Consider the following 20,784-nt stretch of genomic DNA (forward strand, 5'->3'; position numbering starts at 1 on the left):
TGTAATAAGCAGCAACAATTCATATGTATCATGTGCTTGTTGCCAGGCACTCACTGTACCTCTGTGTGTTTGTGAGAGAGAGAGAGTGTGTGTGTGTGTGTGTCTGTGTGTGTGTACTGGGATTTAAAGTCAAGCTCTCCCTCTTGCTAGGCAAATGGTCTACCACTTTAGCTTTTTCCTTAATTATTACCTATGAATGGTTGTCTCTTAGATTGATATAAAATTCTAGGCTTATACTTAGAAATGAAAATTAATCTTAACATTGCTAAACACTTAGGGAAATATCCTTATCCCTGGCTGTCTATTTTTTTAATCATCATTATCTGAATATACTTATTGAACTAGCAGCCTAGGGATGACACCATTGTACGTCAAAGGCCAGCACACTATGTATTATACCTATTTTTGAAGATGAAATTTTATTGCAACACTGCCATAACCTTTCATATTTATATATCATCTCTGTCTGCTCTATGTCTGAGGAAGTAGAATTCAGTAGTTGCCAGAATGACTATATGCAGCAAAATTCAAAATGCTTATTAGTGAGTCCTTGACAAAAATATTTGCTGACTCCTACATTTTATGCTTGTTTATAGTGCTTAATGAAACGAAAACCGTGTTTGTTACTTTCATCACTGAATCACACTGAGCAAATAAAATGCCAGAATACTGAGCAATGATTGTATCTATACCTACATACTTTAATTTTGCAATATGTATAGAGGAGAAATTTCTAATCTTTAAAATTTTATATCTTTATTATGAATGGTTGATACTAATTCTACTTCACTAAATCAGTGTGAGAGTAAAATTAGGGAATGAAAAGGGAGTTAATGATAAACCATGTTTTTTTGGGGGGAGGGGGGTTGCCAGTCCTGGGCCTTGAACTCAGGGCCTGAGCACTGTCCCTGGCTCCTTTTTGCTCAAGGCTAGCAAGCACTCTGCCACTTGAGCCACAGCGCCACCTCTGGCTTTTTCTATATATGTGGTGCTGGGGAATCGAACCCAGTAGACAAACTTGGACAAACTCTACTCTCAAATGCACTTCAAATACCAGATTGGTAATACTCAAATCCATGGAGACTGTATGTCATAATCTCAGGCTCTGCTTGAATTTCTTCCCAGTTTAAAAGGATCTGCAAATGATCCTGTGGACTAAGGTCACTTTGGGCAATCATTTGCTTGATCTTCTTATATTTATAAGGGTAGTAGAGAACTTAGCAAATAGAACATAATATTCTGGACATTGCACCTGAGAGGAAGAGAATAAGGTGACTTGTATAAAATAAAACAGGTTTTATGTAGATCAGACTAACATTTAAGTTCTTCTGCGTAGTGTTGCCTTTTAGTTTTGATAATTATTAAACTATAAGACTATGAGGTAGATTCTCTAGAATTTTACATTGCTTGCTTTATCTATCAAGAAATTAATTTATGATCCCTGTGTTACAGTTTTGCCCTCTTATATGAAAACTTTAGCTATAATCAAATTCTCAGTAGAAATGGTCACAATTTCTGTCACCCTTATCTTTTTTCTTTCTTTCTTTTGTCCTTTTATTTAAGGGAGAAGCAAAAATATCCTGTAAAATAAAACTGCAAAGATTTTTACAAAATAAAGCCATATAACTCTAGGTTTTTTGCTCCTTTCTGGCCCCAACACACTCAGAAATGCTTATCTAAAGATGATTACAAAAGACAACAATAATTTCTTTTAAAAATAACATGTGACAGAGTCAGTTGGACGATGTCCAAGAAATATCTGCTTGAATATAACTGAATTCATTGTTGGGAGAGAGGTGTTCATAGGCTTCTTCCTTCTTACCACAGAATAGCCCTTTTGTAACTTGATCACAACCCTTGTAATTGAACCTAGAATGTTGCGTTAGCTTTTTTTTTTTTTTCTCAAATTTTTATTATCAAACTGATGTACAGAGAGGTGCGTTAGCTTTTATTATAGGAGTTTTTCTGATCTGGGAAAATGGTATTCAAAAATTAGATAGACTTCCCCTATTTTTCTTTGTGCTAAGTAAAATATATTACTGTGTAACTTCTCTGACCTCTGAACTAGTACAAAGTTTCTTGTCTTAGACAACAGTCTTAAAAATTCCTTGTCAAAATTACTTCTTAGCCAACTCATGTTTCATTTAATATAGTGATCATTTCTACTCTGCTTAGCTTCAGAATGTTTTCTGTTCCTTAATTGTAATCATGTATATCTCTATTGAAAACTGAGAACCTGAAAGTGGTGCTGTGGCTCAAGTGGTAGAGTGCTAGCCTTGAGTTGAAGAGCTCAGAGACAGCGCTCTGGCCCAGAGTTCAAGCCCCATGACCGACAAAAAGAAAGAAAACTGAGAACCTTACTTGGAATTTAGTCTCTAAGCCCACAAAGACAGCTAATTACAATTCAGAGTTATTTTTCACATTTATTAGCAAGAATGTTCCAAATAATATAGATTTTTCATATAGCACCGAGCACTGGAACATGTATTTACAAAACTGTTAAAAAAGAACCCTTCAAAATAATGTCACCACACAAAGGAAGAAGATGTAAAACTCTTGTAGGAAGGTTTGAATCAGTGATGCACAGGGTGAGCAATCACAGTATCAGGTTTCCAGACTATTCATGTTTCCAGTGATTTCAAGTACATAAGTATTCAGGAACTCGGAAAGTAAATTTGCATTAAAGTTGTCACCAACTCATTCTGTTTTCCTCCAGTACCCATAGTAAGCATCTTGTTAACACCCATTTCCTTCTTAGAATCATAAATCTTAATTGGAGTAAAGCAGTAATTTCATGCTTCATCTGTCACTCCATAGACTTCATATGCAAATAGAGATTCTGAAAAGTCCTTTGGCCAAAATAGATGAAATTTTTCTTATTTGTCGACAGAATAACATCTCTTGAACATCAGTTTCTAACACTAGCTTAATAGCTTTTGATATGGTAGAGGAGAAAAAGAGCTTTCTAGATTGAAGGAATCTCTGGCTACTTAAGATTTTTATTCTTTCCAGAGCCCTTTAAAGCCACTGTATAATCCTGCTAGTAGTTCTGCTGTATATTGGCTCATATTCAAGGAAAGAGCCATTCCTTCCAGTCATAGTTAGACAGGATTGAAGAATCTAGACAACTACTTTTGTCTTTATAATCTCTTACCAGGATACTTTTTTGCCTTTAGTATATTCATTCCTTAGTGTCTATAGCCAGTATTCAGTTGTCTGTGTGCCAACATTCCCCTTCTATACATTTTACTGACATTTTGAGATGTAGTTTCAGCAGTAAATATGTTCTTTGACATACTGTCATTAGTCATTCATTAAAATTCCACCAGGGGCTGGGAATATGGCCTAGTGGTAGAGGGCTTACCTAGCCTACATGAAGCTCTGGGCTCAATTCCTCAGCACCACATACACAGAAAAAGCCAGAAGTGGCACTGTGGCTCAAATGGTAGAGTGCTAACCTTGAGAAAAATGAAACCAGGGATAGTGCTCAGGTCCTGAGTTCAAGCCCCAGGACTGGCAATAAAAAAATAAAAATAAAATTCCTCCAAGCCAAGGGCTAGTGATTCATACCTATAATACTAGCTAGGGATCATAGTTCAAGGTCAGCAGAAAAGTTTGAAAATTTTCTTTCCATTGAATGATGGGAGTAGTGGCAGTTGCCTGTCTGCCTGGTTGTAATAGAAAGCGTAAAATAGGTGTATCTGGGTCCAGGCACAAGCCTGAGCATAAAGGGGAAGGCCCTATCTTAAAAACAACTAGTGCATCATCTTATGTGTTCATAAGGGTATAGCTATTGGGCTCTTGTGATCCTCTGCTGTGACTAGCCTAAACCTGTGCTAATTATTCCCTATGAGGGAGACCATAGAGTCCATGTTTCTTTGGGTCTGGCTCACTTCACTTAGTATAATTTTTTCCAAGTCCTTCTATTTCCTTACAAATGGGGCAATATCATTCTTTCTGATAGAGGCATAAAATTCCATTGTGTATATGTACCACATTTTCCTGATCCATTCGTCTACTGAGGGGCATCTGGGTTGGTTCCATATTTTAGCTATAACAAATTGTGCTGTGATGAACATTGTTGTGCTGGTGGATTTAGTGTGTTCTTGTTTGTGGTCTTTTGGGTAGATGCCCAAAAGTGGGGCTGCTGGGTCATAGGGTAGCTCTATGTTTAGCCTTCTGAGGAATCTCCATACTGCTTTCCAGAGTGGCTGAACCAGTTTACATTCCCACCAACAATGAAGTAGGGTTCCCTTTTGGCCACATCCCCTCCAGCATTTGTTATTGTTAGTTTTCTTGATATATGACATTCTCACTGGGGTGAGATGGAATCTCAATGTTGTTTTGATTTGCATTTCTTTTATGGCCAGTGATGTAGAGCACTTTTTCATATGTCTCTTGGCCATTCTTATTTCCTCATCAAAGAAGTCTATGAACACATAAGATGATGTTAAGTGAAATGAACTCCATGTTATGGAAACGACTGTTATATCATTGTTGTAATTACTTTCAACATGTGATGTGAAACCGTAGCTTCTATTATTGATGATACTCTTGTATCCCCTTCCTGTGGTTGTACCTGCACTATCTCTGTATCTTATCTGAGTACATTGGAAACCGTATACACTGGTATTAGAACTAGGAAACTGAAGGGGAATATCAAAATCAAGAGACACAGGGTAAAAAGACAAACGACTACACACACAATACTTGTAAAACTGTTTAGTGTAAAGCAACTGAACAACTCATGGGGGGGGAAAGGAAAAGGGGAGGGGAAAGTGGGGAATGAGGGAGGAGGTAACAAACAGTACAAGAAATGTATCCAACGCCTAACGTATGAAACTGTAACCTCTCTCTACATCAGTTTGGCAATAAAATTTTTTTTAAAGGCTGGGGATATAGCCTAGTGGCAAGAGTGCCTGCCTCGGATACACGAGGCCCTAGGTTCGATTCCCCAGTACCACATATACAGAAAACGGCTAGAAGCGGTGCTGTGGCTCAAGTGGCAAAGTGCTAGCCTTGAGCGGGAAGAAGCCAGGGACAGTGCTTAGGCCCTGAGTCCAAGGCCCAGGACTGGCCAAAAAAAAAAAAAAAAAGATAGAGAAAAAAAACAACAAACAACTAGTGCAAAAAAGGGATAGAGGCATAGCTCACTAGTACAGTGCCTGTGTAGCAAATAGGCCAAGTGCAAACATAAGTATTTCCATAAATAATAAAATGTCCTCAAGAGCTGAGCATGATGTCACACACCTATAATCCCAACACTCAGGAGGAGGCTGATGCAGGAAGATCATAAGTTTGTAAACAGACTAGGCTACACAGAAAATTCAGTCAGCCTCAGCCACAGAGCAAGGGTCTGTCTCAAACAAACAAAACAAAGTAGAAATTTTTAACTTTCTAGTGTAAACAAAACTACACTTTACTCAAGATTATCAGTCACTTAGAGAAAGACAAGCTTATTTTCTCTTATACTTTAGCATTCATTTGTAATAAGCAGTTCTTGCTGTAGCTTCTTTATTTATAAGCTTCTCTTTTTATATCTACTCTTTGTGTTGCATTGGAACTAGGAAACTGTGCCAAGCTACTACAACACTCAGAAGAGATACTGCTGGTTGGGCTAGCACTCAAGGACACAGCAGGTCTGTGTCTTCCTGTGAGTTTCTGGCAAGGAAAACCCTCTTGACTTTTGCTGTCTCACACAACAGGGCCACAATACTAAGCACATTGATAACTGGCTAGCCTTTTGAAGATGGTAGTCATTTTAGGTCTATTTCAGAGAGTGGATCTTTTTTGCCATTGATTATTTTCTATTTGTCCCTTGGAAAATATTAGGAGAGACCATTGTATTGATTCCTCTAAAGAAGATATATTGAATATTGAATAGATTGTTTATTCTCTAGGAGGAAAAATCTTAAACGTAAATCAAAATACATTTTCATTGGCCTCATTTGTTTTAGATATGACATGCATAAGAATATATTGCATCTTAAGACTTTTTTTTATTAAGGTATAATTAACAAATAGACTTGAAAGATGAGTAGTGATGAATATAGATTCTGCATTTTCACATGATCTCAAGCAACATATGGAAGTATTATTTCTAGATCTGGGGCATATTTCTTACTCAGAAGAATATGATAGTATATGTGCCAAACGATAATGTACAGTTATCACAGATATCACTTTCTGGAAAACAGTTGATTTGGATATACACTTAAATATAATACATGCATTTCCATTTTAAAATAACCACTTGTGGGAGGTTTTTTTGTTGTTGTTTAGTTGTTTTATTTTGTTTTTTGCTGGTCCTGGGTCTTGAACTCATGACCTGGACTCTGTCCCTGAGCTTTTTTGCTCAAGACTAGTATTCTACCACTTGAGCCACAGTTCCACTTCCAGCATTTTGGTGGTTAATTAGAAATAAGACTGCCATGACTTTGCTGCCTGAGCTGGCTTCAAATGGTGAGCCACTGATCTCAACCTTCTGTTTATTTATTTTTTTTATTTTTTATTTTTTTGCCAGTCCTGGGGCTTGACCTCAGAGCCTCAGCACTATCCCTGGCTTCTTTTTGCTCAAGGCTAGCACTCTGCCACTTGAGCCACAGCACCACTTCCGGCTTTTTCTATATATGTGATGCTGAGGAATCGAATCCAGGGCTTTATGTATATGAGATAAGTACTTTTCCACTAGGCCATATTCCCAGCCCTGATCTCAGCCTTCTGAGTAGCTAGGATTATAGACTTGAGCCACCAACACCTGGCTCAATATTGTTTAATACGTGTTAAGTTGCAAGGAGCTCTGTAAATAAACTATAGTTTACAAGGAAGATTTTTGAAATAGTGCCTGTGTATGTGGTGTGCTGCTCCTGGGGCTTGCATTTAGGACCTGGGTGCTGTTCTTGAGCCTTGTGTTCAAGACTAGCACCCTACCACTTGAACCACAGCTCCTTCTGGCATTTTGGTGGTTAACTGGAGGTAAGAATCTCACCAACTTTTTTGCCTAGGTTGGCTTTGAGCTACAACTCACAGATCTCAGCCTCCTGAGTAGTTAGGATTACAGGTATATGCCACTGTAAGTGTGCCACTTGGTATCAGTTGCATTTACAATGCAACTGCCACCCCTTATCCATTTTTTAGGACTTTTTTTTTTTTTAATTTTTTTTTTTGCCAGTGCTGGGCCTTGGACTCAGGGCTTGAGCACTGTCCCTGGCTTCTTCCCGCTCAAGGCTAGCACTCTGCCACTTGAGCCACAGCGCCGCTTCTGGCCATTTTCTGTATATGTGGTGCTGGGGAATCGAACCTAGGGCCTCGTGTATCCGAGGCAGGCACTCTTGCCGCTAGGCTATATCCCCAGCCCCTTTTTAGGACTTTTTTATGATGCCAGATAGAGACTATTTTCTCTAGCCACAAATCACCACCATTTTGTTTTCTCTCTCTGAATTAGCTTATGTTCAACATTTAATATAAGTGAAATTATACATTTTTTTCCTTTTGTGTCTGCTTATTTCACCTAACAAGATGATAGTTCATTCATGTAGTAGCATGTGTAAAAATACCATTCTGTTTTTGACTGAATAGTATCCCATTCATCTACTGATGGACACACTTGAGTTGTTTTGACTTTAGACTAGACTGTCATATGCTGCTATGAACATTGATATACAAGTTTGAGTCTCTGATTTTAGTTCAATCAGATTCATACCTAATGTTGATGTGTTCAGTCATGTAGTAATTTTATGTTTAACTTTATAAGGAACCTCCAAACTTTTCCATAATGCTGTAAAATTATTTGTGATTTTATCAACAATACCTTGTTGCTCTAGTTTTTGTAAGTCATCACTACCACTTGTTATTTTCTAGTTTATAATAGTCATCTTAATGAGTGTGAAATAGAATTGCTACAGTCTTAGCATAATAAACTATTAGCCTCTTAAGTTGATAACTCTACCTAAGTCATTTGGGGTGTCTTAACAAACACAACCTTTGCAAATAAGATATTTATTTAACAAAGTGGGGGTGGTGATAGTGATATCTCCAGATTGTGTTTTTTTCTTCCTAAAATGAATTTTTTGTTATTAACTGTAGTAATGAATTTGGTACTACACAATATAACATTACGTTAAATTAAAATCAAGGCTTTAGGCTTTTTTCAGTGCTTGACTTCTTTCTGCCTGCCTCAATACTACCAAAAAAAGAAAAGAAAATGACTATGAGAGGGTCATACTAACTTTCCCAAGGTAGTTCTCAAGCTTGAGAACCTTCTGCCTCTACCTCAACTAGTTAGAATTATAGGCATAGCACACCACCTATGGCTTTAGTGTTTGACTTCTTATATAGCCATAGATGCAATATAAAATTGAATTATAAATGAAAAATTGGTGCTTTAAATTATTTAAATCAAAGTTTCCCAAATTCTAGTCAAAGGAATTTAGTTTACTCCAAAAGGAACTTAGATTACTTGGAAACAAGAAGGCAGAAGAATGGCTTAAAACAATGTTTCTGCAGCAATGATGAGTTATGTGGTAATTGTGATAAAATGAAATTCTAGCTGGCTATTGGTGGCTCGCACCTGTAATCCTAACTACTCTAGAGGCTGAGATCTGAGGATCCTATAATCCTAACTACTAAGGAGGCAGAGATCTGAGGATCATGGTTCAAAGCCAAACTGACCAGGAAAATTGATGAGACCCTTATTTCTAAGTAATTACCCCCAAAGCCTAAAGCTGTGCTTCAAGTGCTTCTTTGAGCAAAAAAAGCTCAGGGACATCTCCAAGTCCTCAGTTCAAGCTCCTGGACCAGTGCACACCCACATACACACAGACTTCTAAACTATAGGTCCCATTGTACCTGCTTCTCTTGCTTGTGTAGTAAGCACCCAAGAAGTAGCAATACTGCTAGCCAGGGAATCTTAAGTAGCAAGAATTTAAAGTATTAGTGAGGATTAAACCTAATTGATTAAAAATTATGCTCTTAAGAAACATATGAGGAAATGTTCAACAGGCCTGGCAGTAAAGGAAATGCAAATAAAAACAACCCTGAGGGGCTGGGGATATGGCCTAGTGGCAAGAGTGCTTGCCTCGTGTACATTAGGCCCTGGGTTCAGTTCCCCAGCACCACATATACAGAAAACGGCCAGAAGTGGTGCTGTGGCTCAAGTGGCAGAGTGCTTAGCCTTGAGCAAAAAAGAAGCCAGGGATAGTGCTCAGGCCCTGAGTCCAAGCCCCAGGACTGGCAAAAACAAACAAACAAACAACCCTGAGATACCACCTCACTCCAGTTAGAATGGCCTATACTCTGAACTCAGGCAACAACAAATGCTGGAGGGGATGCAAGGAAAGAGGAGCCCTTCTCCACTGTTGGTGGGGGTGCAAACTAGTACAACCACTTTGGAGAACAGTATGGAGGTTCCTCAAAAAGCTCAGGATAGACATACCCTGTGACCCAGCCATACCACTCCTAGGCATCTATCCTGAACAACAGGTCTCAGGATACCATAAAGACATCTGCACATCCATATTTATTGCTGTACAATTTACAATAGCCAAAATATGGAAACAACCCAGATGTCCCACTACAGATGAATGGATCCAAAAAATGTGTCTGTCCACAATGGAATACTACATAGCTATTAGAAATGATAAAATTGGTATTCGCAGGGAAATGGTCAGAGCTTGAACAAATAATGTTGAGCGAGACAGGCCTAGAACACAGATAACAGGCACATGGTCTCCTTGATATATGACTGTTGGGGGGTGGATAGTAGAGAACAGGCCTGCAAAATAACAAACTTCTTTTCAAATGGTATTTCCACATGTTTGGGTCAGCGACTTTACACTATGTATCTAAAACCAAACAACTACTAAACAAACATAAAATGGTCTATAATAGACCTATTGGTGGATCACAATAGTTCAACAGCTATGTACACATGATTATATAAGATGAGGATAAGCAAAAAGATCTCCAAGAGAAGGACACAGGAGGATTCTATTGTTGTCATTATGTTTAATGTTCTAGGTGAATTTCCTTTGGTGTACCCTACGTGGTTACTGTATTTGATTTTGGTGCACTGGATATCGTATATATGCTTACCTGAACTAGGGAAGGGAAAGAAAAATGCGGGTGTAACAAATATGACAAGAAATGTACTCACTACCTTATTATGTAACTGTACCACCTTTGCACATCACTTTGTCAATAAAATTTAATTTCAAAATTATTCTCTTAAGGCAGGCAAAAACTTATAATATTAGGAAATCCATTTGAAACTTTTAAAAGGTAAATGAATGTACCACTTTATATACTCTAGACTTTAAAGACATATGTACTTATTTTTATACATATATATGTATGTATGTGTTGGTATATATTATGAGGCTGAGGTGACATCAGAAAGGAGGAAGATTAAAAGTACGACAGAGGGGAGGGCAAATAGTGTCAAAATTGTATATTATGAAGATGACATGAAATCTCACTATTAAACGGGAGTGGGGGAGGGGAATAGAACAACAGAAGGGGTTATTTTGATTAAAATACATATGCATGTTTGAAATACTGTGGTGAAACTACTTTGTACAATTAATATACACAGAAAATGGAGTGAAACAGACTGTTGGGAAGTGATATCAGGTAGTAAAGAGTGTGTAGATGAGGGTGAATATGGTCCAATTATTCTACATGTACATTTGAAAGTAGAAATCAGTTGAAACTGTTTTATGGAAAGGGCCAAGGGGAATAAGAGAGAGTGATTAGAGGGTTGAGGTTGATGGGATGGGGTATATTGTATGCATGTATGGTAATGTCACAATGAAATTCCCTTGTATCACTAATGTATGCTAATAAAGCTTTGACACTACATTTCAATTCATCTTTTGAAATATTCATTTTTCATTAGTTACTATGTCTTAATTTTTCAACTATAAAATTAGAAGAATACTTTGTATGTTAGTTTTTCATCTTGATAGTGATGAACAATATTTCTAAATGTTTTTTTTTATTTTCTTTCTTAGGGAGTGCCTTGGTGAAGCACATGAGCCTTGTGATTGTGAAACATGGAAAAATTGGCTACAAAAAATAACTGAAATGAAACCAGAAGAACGTAAGGGGAATTTTAGATAGCTGTGTTACATATTTCTTAATAGCATTCAAAAGATAATGTGCCATGTTTCTACATTCTTCATTGAAGAAGTTTGTTAATGCTAGATCTCTCCTGTTTAGTCTTATACCTCTAACCAACATTATTTTGGAAATTCCAAGGAGGAATCATAGTTAGGTCACATCTTCTAGCAAGCCTTTCCAACCTAAGGTAAATAGACTAAGTGAAGGTTATAACCTTCAGCCATTCTTTCCCCTCCCTAGTGTTGAGGATCCAAGGCTTTGCACATGCTAAATATGCACCCTACCACTGAATTGTACCCCCCAACCTTTGTAGCCTCTCTCTCTCTTTTTTTTTTTTTTTGGTACTATAGTAAGTCAACTAGTTTTTCTGTACCTTATAGGAAACACTGTATTTATTATCTGTAGTAAGAAGGAATTTCTCATTTCCCTAAAAGCTTTCAGTGAAAGAAAAGCCAAGTTAATTTCTTGCTGTTATGTGGTTATATATATATATATATGTATATATATTTATATTAAATACCATAGCAACAACTGTCGTCACTAAGACTTCCTTAAATGCGCTATTGCTGTTGTCCTCACAGAAATGCTATGAGTTAATTCTAGTAATCCTATTTTATTGATGAAACTAATTCTTAGTTTATATTGAGTAACCAAGGAGCTGGTGGCTGGTGGTACAATAAATCTGAATCACTGTGGGAACTTGTTTTTAAATACTTTATCCCAGTAGCAATTACTACACAATAATTGTTCATCTCCTCAAGTGTTTTGCAGCACCTGTTTTCTTTCAAATTAATATAAAGGAAAATTATTTTAGGTGTTTTAGATAATAGAGTTGGTTTGAGGTGTTACAAATCAGGATGAAGAATTTACCTGGTGACCATATACTCACGTAAAAAACTTATGAGACTAGAGGGAAGCATATAATATAGTGTGATATGGTAGCTAGCTGATAAGTTATAGATGAGATTGCTGTGGAAGTTAAGGGTGGAGAATGTCACAGATCTTTCAGAAGGAAGTGTTTTGCAGGACAAGTATAAGGAGATGTAATTTTATTAAGTTGTAGGTTAGTGTGTGTACTAGTTGCCTAAAAGATTTAAAGTACCACAGAAAAGTAAATAGCATACAGTTTTATTCTGAAATTTAAATATGTTTCTAATTTGAGACATGAAAGCAAGTATTTTAAGATAAGTAATTATATCTAGTTGTTTGCTAACTTTTTAAGATTGGATCAGTCATTCCGTATTCACAGATAAATTTTTTTCTATGTAAGGAAGTGGATATGGCCTGGCTAATGAGAGCAGATTGTTGGTGGGTATGGGAAGGAATATCCTTGCATATGATTATGATCCTGATAATAATAAGAGCTGGGAGCAGTGAGTCATTCCCTGTAATCCCAGCTACTCCAGAAGCAGAAACAATCCAGATGATTGTGGTTTGATGCCACCCTATATAAAAAGTTAACAAGACCCCAATAAGGCCAATAATTGGGGCTATCTGTCATCTCAGTGATATAGGAGGATGGCAAAAATGAGAGATACTATCCCCAAAATAACCAAAACAAAACAGGATGAGCTGTGGTACCTGCCTAGCTAGTGTGAGACCCTTAGTATATTTCTGTTATCCAAAGGTAAAGAAGCTACAGATTAAAATTTCACCTTTGCCATGTGTCTGCAGGTGGGTTCATGCCTGTAATTCTAGCTTGAATTCAGGAGGATCATGGTTCAAAGCCAGCCCAGGCAGGAAAGTCCATGAGACTCTTATCTTCAGTTAACCACTAAAAAAACAAGTGGAGCTGTGGCTCAAGTGGTAGAGTGCTAGTCTTGAGCAAAAAAGCTCAGAAACAGTGCTTAGTCCCTGAGTTAGAGCCTTTTTGTACCAGAGAGAGAGAGAGAGAGAGAGAGAGAGAGAGAGAGAGAGAGAGAGAGTAGCTAGGAATATAAGAACCATAGCATGCAGCTTGGTTTGATTCAGAGACTGAGGAATGTTAGAAAATAGGATAGGAATCTGAGGACACTTGAGAAAGAGCCAAAGCCAAGGCTGCTTTGTTTTCTCATTGTACTCTTGTATCCTCCACATTAAAAGATGTAACAAGGATGATACTATTAGTGACCATTAAGTTTATGATCTTTAGGGTACAGCTTAGTGAGCAATTATACTAAAGTAGAACATCATCATTATTAAATATATATAAATATATTATTAAAATGTATGATTAAATGCTTCAAATTTACATATTTCTTAGTGTTATAAGCAGTTTTTCTGAGAAAATAAGTAACATAAATGTTTGGAGACAGAGTCTTGCTGTATTGTATTAAACTCATAATCTTCCTCAGCCTGTGAATGAATTTTATGTAATGGCTCAAACAATTTTTAAGCATTGAATTACCTCTGTTTGTCTGTTAATCAGAATAAGAAGTTGGAATGATTATATTTTCTGTGAAAATATGATTAATTTATAAAGTTTCCATACCAACTTTCTCATACTTCATATTTAATCAGTAGTTATGGAATTCAAGTTGTCTGTTTAAAAAGGCAGTATTTTAAAAACAACTGTTTAGATTTAGATTAGATAACTTAGATTCTGTTCACACTAAGTGAAGTTAAGTTTTCTTACCAAGAGGGCTAAGCACACTACATCATTAAAAATAATAATAAATTCAAGATATAATAGACTTGTAATTTAGGTTAATACAAGAGTTTGCAACTCAGTAGAAGAGAAAAAGATTAGCATACAGTTAAAAGAAGATGAGGTATTTTAAGTGGTGTGAACAGTAAATACAAAAAAAAACAATCACAGCACAAACATGTTTATAGAATTGAAAGTGAAGGCATTTTTTCCAGTGTAATTTTTTATTAATTGTTGGTTCTTTTTTTAATATAATTTGCTTCATGCCATCCTCTAGAATGCAGTTAGGAGCTAGCATTCTGAGTGGAAGAAAAAAAATTGTTATGTCGCACACTACATAGCGTCTTTGTTTTATGTCTTTGTGCTTTATTTATTATGACAATGGACAATTAGGGTCATAAGAATATATTAGAGTCTCTGAGCTAAAAATATTGTTGATGCCAAAGAGAGGAGCAAAGCCTCTACTTTTAAGTAAAATTAGATGTTTTAAATATAAAAGAGATATAATGATTAAGTTGTATAGCAGTACTTTTTGTGAGCAGCATTGTCTTCACAGATTAGCCATAATTACACTAAATTCCTTCTGAAATTCCTGTATCCACTGAATTATCTGAAAATTCTTCCTGTCATCACCCTCATCAAACCCATCTCCTACAATGGATTTAGGTCTAGAGTGTAGTCTCCTCACTGCTCTGCTACAGTTGTTACTCTTTGCTGTGTAGAATTAAAAACCAGTGCTTCACATTCCATCATTTAGGAGCTATTGTGCTGATATAAACTTAATGATAGGCACTCAGTTTCTGCAGCCGGAGAGCTCTAGTTCTCTACTATTAGTGAGCTGTGGACAGTACTCAGCTCCTTAGTTTACAGACAGAGCCACTTCCCAAAGGGTCAGCTATCTTTATCTTGTGGCATATATATGGGTATTGGATGGCTTTTCATTGTTATCTTTAAAATCTCAAAAGTGTCTGGTTTCTTCTCTGCTTTGGACAGTAGAGCTAAACCTTAACTCACCATCCTTTGGAAAATGTGTGTATAATCAGGTTGATTGATTGAAGTACTTTCAAATAAATGGGCCAGGAAATGGCACTGTAGCTCAAAATGGTAGAGCCTGATCCTTGAACAAAAAAGCTCAGGAACAGCGCCTTGGCCCCAAGTTTAAGCCACAGAATTAACCAATAAATAATTACACCAAATCATGAAGAACTTTGTATTTTTTGCTAAAGCAAGTTGATTTTTTTCTTATAGTCAGTAGGGAACAATTAAAATATTTTAGGGCTGGGGATATGGCCTAGTGGCAAGAGTGCCTGCCTCATATACATGAGGCCTTGGGTTCGATTCCCCAGCACCACATATACAGAAAATGGCCAGAAGTGGCGCTGTGGCTCAAGTGGCAGAGTGCTAGCCTTGAGCAAAAAGAAGCCAGGGACAGTGCTCAGGCCCTGAGTCCCAAGCCCCAGGAATGGCCAAAAAATATATATATATATTTTAAGTAGATTTTAATTTTGAAAAGGTCACTATATAACTGGGAGGGGGGAGGAAAGGAAGTAGATTGGTTTTCTGTACTTTTGACATGTGATAGGTATGAAGAACCCTAACTAAAGTAATAAAAGGTGGAAATGGAAAAGAAACCATTTAGGAGAAAGTGGAAGAATAAACGAGATGCTGTGAAGGGGGAACAAGAAAGGTGTTGATCACATACTGCTTCTAGATTGACATGGGGCATATAAAGCATGTACCAGCATAGGAATGAGAGTGAAAGAAATAAGTGGACAAATGCTAGGTGTAGTTTTAGGAATATCATGTGGATAAAAAAGATTGAGTCAGATGTACTGGCAAATACTTTTAACTTCAGTACTTAGGAGTCTGTGGTAGAATTCCAAGCTTGAGGTTAGGCTGAGCTACAATAGTGAAACCTTGTTGTTGTTGTTTTTTGTTTGTTTTTGCCAGTCCTGAGCCTTGGACTCAGGACCTGAGCACTGTCCCTGGCTTCTTTCTTGCTCAAGGGTAGCACTCTGCCAGAGTCACAGCGCCACTTCTGGCCATTTTCTGTATATGTGGTGCTGGGGAATCGAACCCAGGGCCTCATGTATACGAGGCAAGCACTCTTGCCACTAGGCCATATCCTCAGCCCCCAGAAATGCTCTTTCTAGACTGTACTTTGTAACAGTCATTTTTAAAACTGGCAATAGTAATTCTTCTTAAAAGAGATGGACCACAAAATTTCCTTTAGTTCCTAGTTCTTTATGGACAGGTTGTTGACAAAACAGACATGGCCAAACATCTGAAGAAATTATCCTTCAATCTTTGAACTGTGATGCGTCAGCTTTTAGGCAGGTTAAGAGGTAAATACATGAGTGAATAGGACAACATAAAAAAAAACACTATATTTTATGCTTTTCCTCTATTCCTTTCTTTGGAATAGAATTCCTTACAATTATATTATCAAAATGAAGCAGTTTAGAAACTTTGTTGTAGACTCTAATATGAAAATAAATGTGATCACAGTGATGATACCTGAAAAACAAAAGCGTGTTTTTTCTCCCTGAAGTTGTGTACTAAATTACATATTCTTATGTTTCGAATTAATATCCCAAAGTTGTAGGAGTTAGTGAAGCATATGAAGATGCTGCCAATTGTCTCTGGTTGTTAACTAACTCCAAGCCTTGTGCTAATTGTAAGTCCCCAATACAGAAGAATGAAGGTTGCAATCACATGCAGTGCGCCAAGGTAAGAGGTTAAAGAACATCTTACATGTTTTGCATTTGGAGTCCTAATATATATCATTTATCAGTCCAAAACAGAAATGTTACTCTGCTAATGAAACTATTGGCTAAATGCATAATTTACTACTATAAAATGAAAAAACCAACAAAGATCCATTTGGTTGAAAAGTAATATAAAAATGACTTTTATAGGACTGAAGGTTAACAAAATATATAAATACATACACTCCTGGCTTCATTGCACAGAAATAAACTGCCATATATTTAAAACAAATATCCTGTTTAGTTCCTCTTATGTAATTTTGGGGGAACTATAAACTTTTCATTATTAGTTAGTTTAAATCAATTAACAGTAACTTTCTTCATCTGAGTTAGACATCAGAATAAAAAATTGTTGCCTCTCTGAAAGGCAGTTTAGAGATTCCTCCAAAAAAAACCCAAAACATTATACTACACCCCTGTGATTCAGGAATACCATTCTTAGGTATATCTTACCAGAGTATTAAAGTCGGGATACAATAAATTGTACATTCATACATATATAGCTGCACTATTCACAATAGCCAAGTTACAGAAACCGTCTAGATATCCTACATCAGATGAGTGGATCACAAAGATATGGTGCATATATACCATGAAATTTTACTCATTTGTCAGAAAGAATAATATGCCATTTTCAGGGAAAGGGAGGAACCTAGAAAAATTATATTAAGTGAAGTAAGTCAGAATCAGACAAAGGGCACATTTTTGCACACATGTAGAAGTTAGATCTAAAATACATACATGATAATATATTGAGGGTATTCAGGGTTATGTGTGTGTACACAAAAACAAATTGACAAAAGGACAGGTGTCTAGTATCTAGAGGGAGTGTCTACAGGGAAGTGTCTAGTGGTATAACTCCTTTGAATATCTAACTATTTAACAAAATGAATACCAAGAAGCTGAAACATGTTCATGGGGGGTAGAGAGGCAACAAGGGAGGGAGCAAATGCAGTCATTATAGTCAGTATACATTATGTAAAAATGTAATTGTGTAATTTGAAGAGAGGGATGGGCTGGGAAAGATGAGGGAGAACAATGGAAGGGGTGACATTGATCAACATGCATTATACTCAAAACCTGAATTATGGAATTGAAACTCCTTTATACAACTATTTAATAAAATAAATGAACAAATTTAATTACATTGTAACTAAAACACAAAAATCATTTAAATTCTGTATCGTTTTTCCCATTATAGAAGGTAATGTTTGACTATTGTTTAAAAGTTTTCTCACTAATATTGAGAAATCAGTAAAGCTGCATTGAAGGGTATTTGTATCAAATCAGACACAAAAGTTTGCTACTATCTGTCAAAAATAGAATTGACAACAAAACCATGAAACAAGTGCACAGTTTATTGTGTAAGTGTTATGTTGTGAAAAGGTACATGATCACAGAGACTTACTTTTATTTCTGTCCATGATGTATCAGACAACCCAAAAACTAGTGGGCAAAGAAAGTACATGAATACATAATTAATAAAATATATGTGATGATTAATATGTGTATACGTATATATTTAAACTGTATCTTAGAAATGTGGACAAAGCCATCTTTTCAAGTATCAGCATTCATAAACAATGGATATCGTTGTTCATCAAAGAAAATCTTAGTAACATTCCAAAAATTAGGAAACAGTACAAAACAGTACTCTGTGGTCATAAGGGAATAAAATAGAAATTAATGGTAATGGAGTTAAATGAGTTCATACAATTCAGTATAAGGGGCTGTATACTAGTGACACTATTCCTCACTTCTTTTCTATGATGAAGAGATACCCAACGGAAACATAAGAAATGGAGGACATAGCTGAGATTTATTTCTGGTCACACATTCAGGATTATGTAATCATCACACATAATTTGACTAAAAAGCAGAACATCATTTGTGGTTAACATACAGAAAAATTGGCATATATGTTTTCTTTTTAAGTGCAAGTATGACTTCTGCTGGATTTGCCTAGAAGAGTGGAAAAAACATAGCTCCTCCACTGGAGGTTATTACCGATGTACTCGCTATGAAGTCATTCAGCATGTGGAGGAGCAATCCAAGGAAATGACTGTGGAGGTAAAAAGAACTAGTTAAGCCAATACTTTACCCTAAGCCTGTTAATAACATTGAAATATGTTGCATTTCTTTTCCTATCTCTGTCTTAACAAACCATTAAGTTGAATACACTTTGGAGTAGCCTTTCATTCAAACAAAATAGCTCTAAGACCTGGGAATGTTTTCTTTTTGTTTTCCAGTTCCTGTTTTGATAAAGATAAGACATTTTTTTCTTTTTTGTTTTTGCTGGTCTTGGGGCTTGAACTCAGGGCATGAGCACTGTCCCTGACCCTCTCTTTGCTCAAAGCTAGCACTCTACCAACCACTTAAGCCATAGTGCCACTTCCAGCTTTTTTGGAGTAGTTTATTGGAGATGAGTCTCATGGACTTTCCTGCCCAGGCTGGCTTCAAACTGTAATCCTCAGATCTTAGTCTCCTGAATAGCTAGGATTACAGGCATGAGCCACTGGTGTTCAGCAAAACTTAAAAACAATTTTAACATAATTTCAACAGTGCAATATTAAAGCATCCAGTCAAGTGTCAGACAGCTGTCATAGGCTAGGTGGCTTAAACAACAGAAATATATTTCTTACAGTTCTGGAAGCTGAGAAGTTCAAGACCAAGGTTCCAGTTGACTGGCTCTTTGCAAGGGCTTTCATTTTTCTTTATAGCCAGTCACCCACCTTTTCACCTCTGTTCTCAATGTTGACCAGTGAAAAGAGCTCTGATGTCTCCTCTTCTTGTAAGGGCACCAGCCCTGTTAGAGTAGTTCCTACCCAAATGACAGTCCCAAATACAGTCACATTAGTGGTTAGAGAGTTAAGGTTAGGAATGTTTGAGGGACAAATCAGTCCTTAGCAAGTCATACAATATAAAACGTTGAAGATACAGGGTTATGGATTTAGTGGTTTATTACAGGTATTATTACTTTTGTTCTAGGAGTATTTAAAATGTGTTATTCTCCCAACCAAAAGAAAAAAAATCATTTTTATACATAACTATTACTAATAAAACCTTTAAATAATTTCCCCCCAAAACAATTTTAACAGTAGTTTTAATGAAAGTCATTTATGGACTTTTGTTTCCTAGGCTGAGAAAAAACACAAACGATTTCAGGAACTTGACAGATTTATGCACTATTATACAAGATTTAAAAACCATGAGCATAGTTATCAGGTACGTTCTAAATCATTTTAAATGCACTAAACTGCACTGTTGTGAATAAGTAAAGAGAATGTTTTAAATTATTTATTTCTGTTCCTTTAGTTAGAACAACGCCTTCTAAAAACAGCCAAAGAAAAGATGGAACAATTGAGTAGAGCTCTCAAAGAAAGTAAGTTGTACATGGTGTGTGTGATAATTAATATAAAAATTCTTCCATGCTAAGTCAGTTCACTGGTAGGAAGTTAGGATCCTAAAGTAATACCTTAGATGTATTGGCTTCTTCCAATACAAAATTTTCTTAAGCCCTGAATATAGTCTAGATGAGGCCTCTGTGATTTGGTTTCCCACTAGGCACATAATCTGCTCCTCTTTGCTGTTACTGGTCAAAAATGCATCATAGTTTGTGTACTCCATGCTACTACTGATATTCTAGTTTGGGGAAGAATGGGTGGGCCCTAACGGAATACCTTGACCCTGGCTAGTCAAAGGGAGCAAGATAAGCATGCTACCCAGCTTTTACATAATAAGGATTCTTGAGAAAATATACTTGACTACCAAATAGAATGGAAGTCAAGTATAGTTTTTAAAAATCCTTTCAGTAGAGAATAATGAATTGAGGTCAGCATGCAAAGCCATGAGAAACGGCAAGTTGGGAATTTTTTAATTAAAAGTATTTTTTAAAGTGATTTATAAATACAGATTGAGTGTTGATTGATTACGTTATTAGAACTTTATATCCCAAAACGCCACAAAGAGTAATGGTTCTTCTATTTGTTTTGTGTGTGTGTGTGTGTGTGTGTGTGTGTGTGTGTGTGTGTGTGTGTGTGTGTGTGTGTGTGTTTTGTTTTTGCCAGTCCTGGGGCTTGGACTCAGGGCCTGAGCACTGTCCCTGGCTTCTTTTTGCTTAAGGCTGGCATTCTACCATTTGAGCCACAGTGCCACTTCCAGCTTTTTCTGCTTATGTGGTGCTGAGGAATTGAACCCAGGGTTTCATGCATGCAAGGCAAGCCCTTTACCACTAAGCCATATTCCCAGCCCTTATGTGTTTTTTTTAATTAA

General features: G+C 36.6%; 1 protein-coding gene across 9 annotated transcripts in view; it reads left to right on the forward strand.

Moving 5' to 3' along the window:
- Ankib1 (ankyrin repeat and IBR domain containing 1) overlaps positions 1–20,784 on the forward strand; it is a 110,347-nt gene that overhangs the window by 77,825 nt on the left and 11,738 nt on the right. For all 9 annotated transcript variants that reach the window (XM_048340003.1, XM_048340002.1, XM_048340004.1 and 6 more), the window contains 5 exons: positions 11,010–11,098; positions 16,344–16,474; positions 18,448–18,582; positions 19,651–19,737; positions 19,828–19,894. In XM_048340003.1, the coding sequence (XP_048195960.1) occupies positions 11,010–11,098; positions 16,344–16,474; positions 18,448–18,582; positions 19,651–19,737; positions 19,828–19,894 (509 nt within the window). The remainder of the gene's footprint in view (positions 1–11,009; positions 11,099–16,343; positions 16,475–18,447; positions 18,583–19,650; positions 19,738–19,827; positions 19,895–20,784) is intronic.

The sequence above is a fragment of the Perognathus longimembris genome, chromosome 2, assembly GCF_023159225.1.
Source record: "Perognathus longimembris pacificus isolate PPM17 chromosome 2, ASM2315922v1, whole genome shotgun sequence".
In the NCBI taxonomy this organism is placed as follows: domain Eukaryota; kingdom Metazoa; phylum Chordata; class Mammalia; order Rodentia; family Heteromyidae; genus Perognathus; species Perognathus longimembris.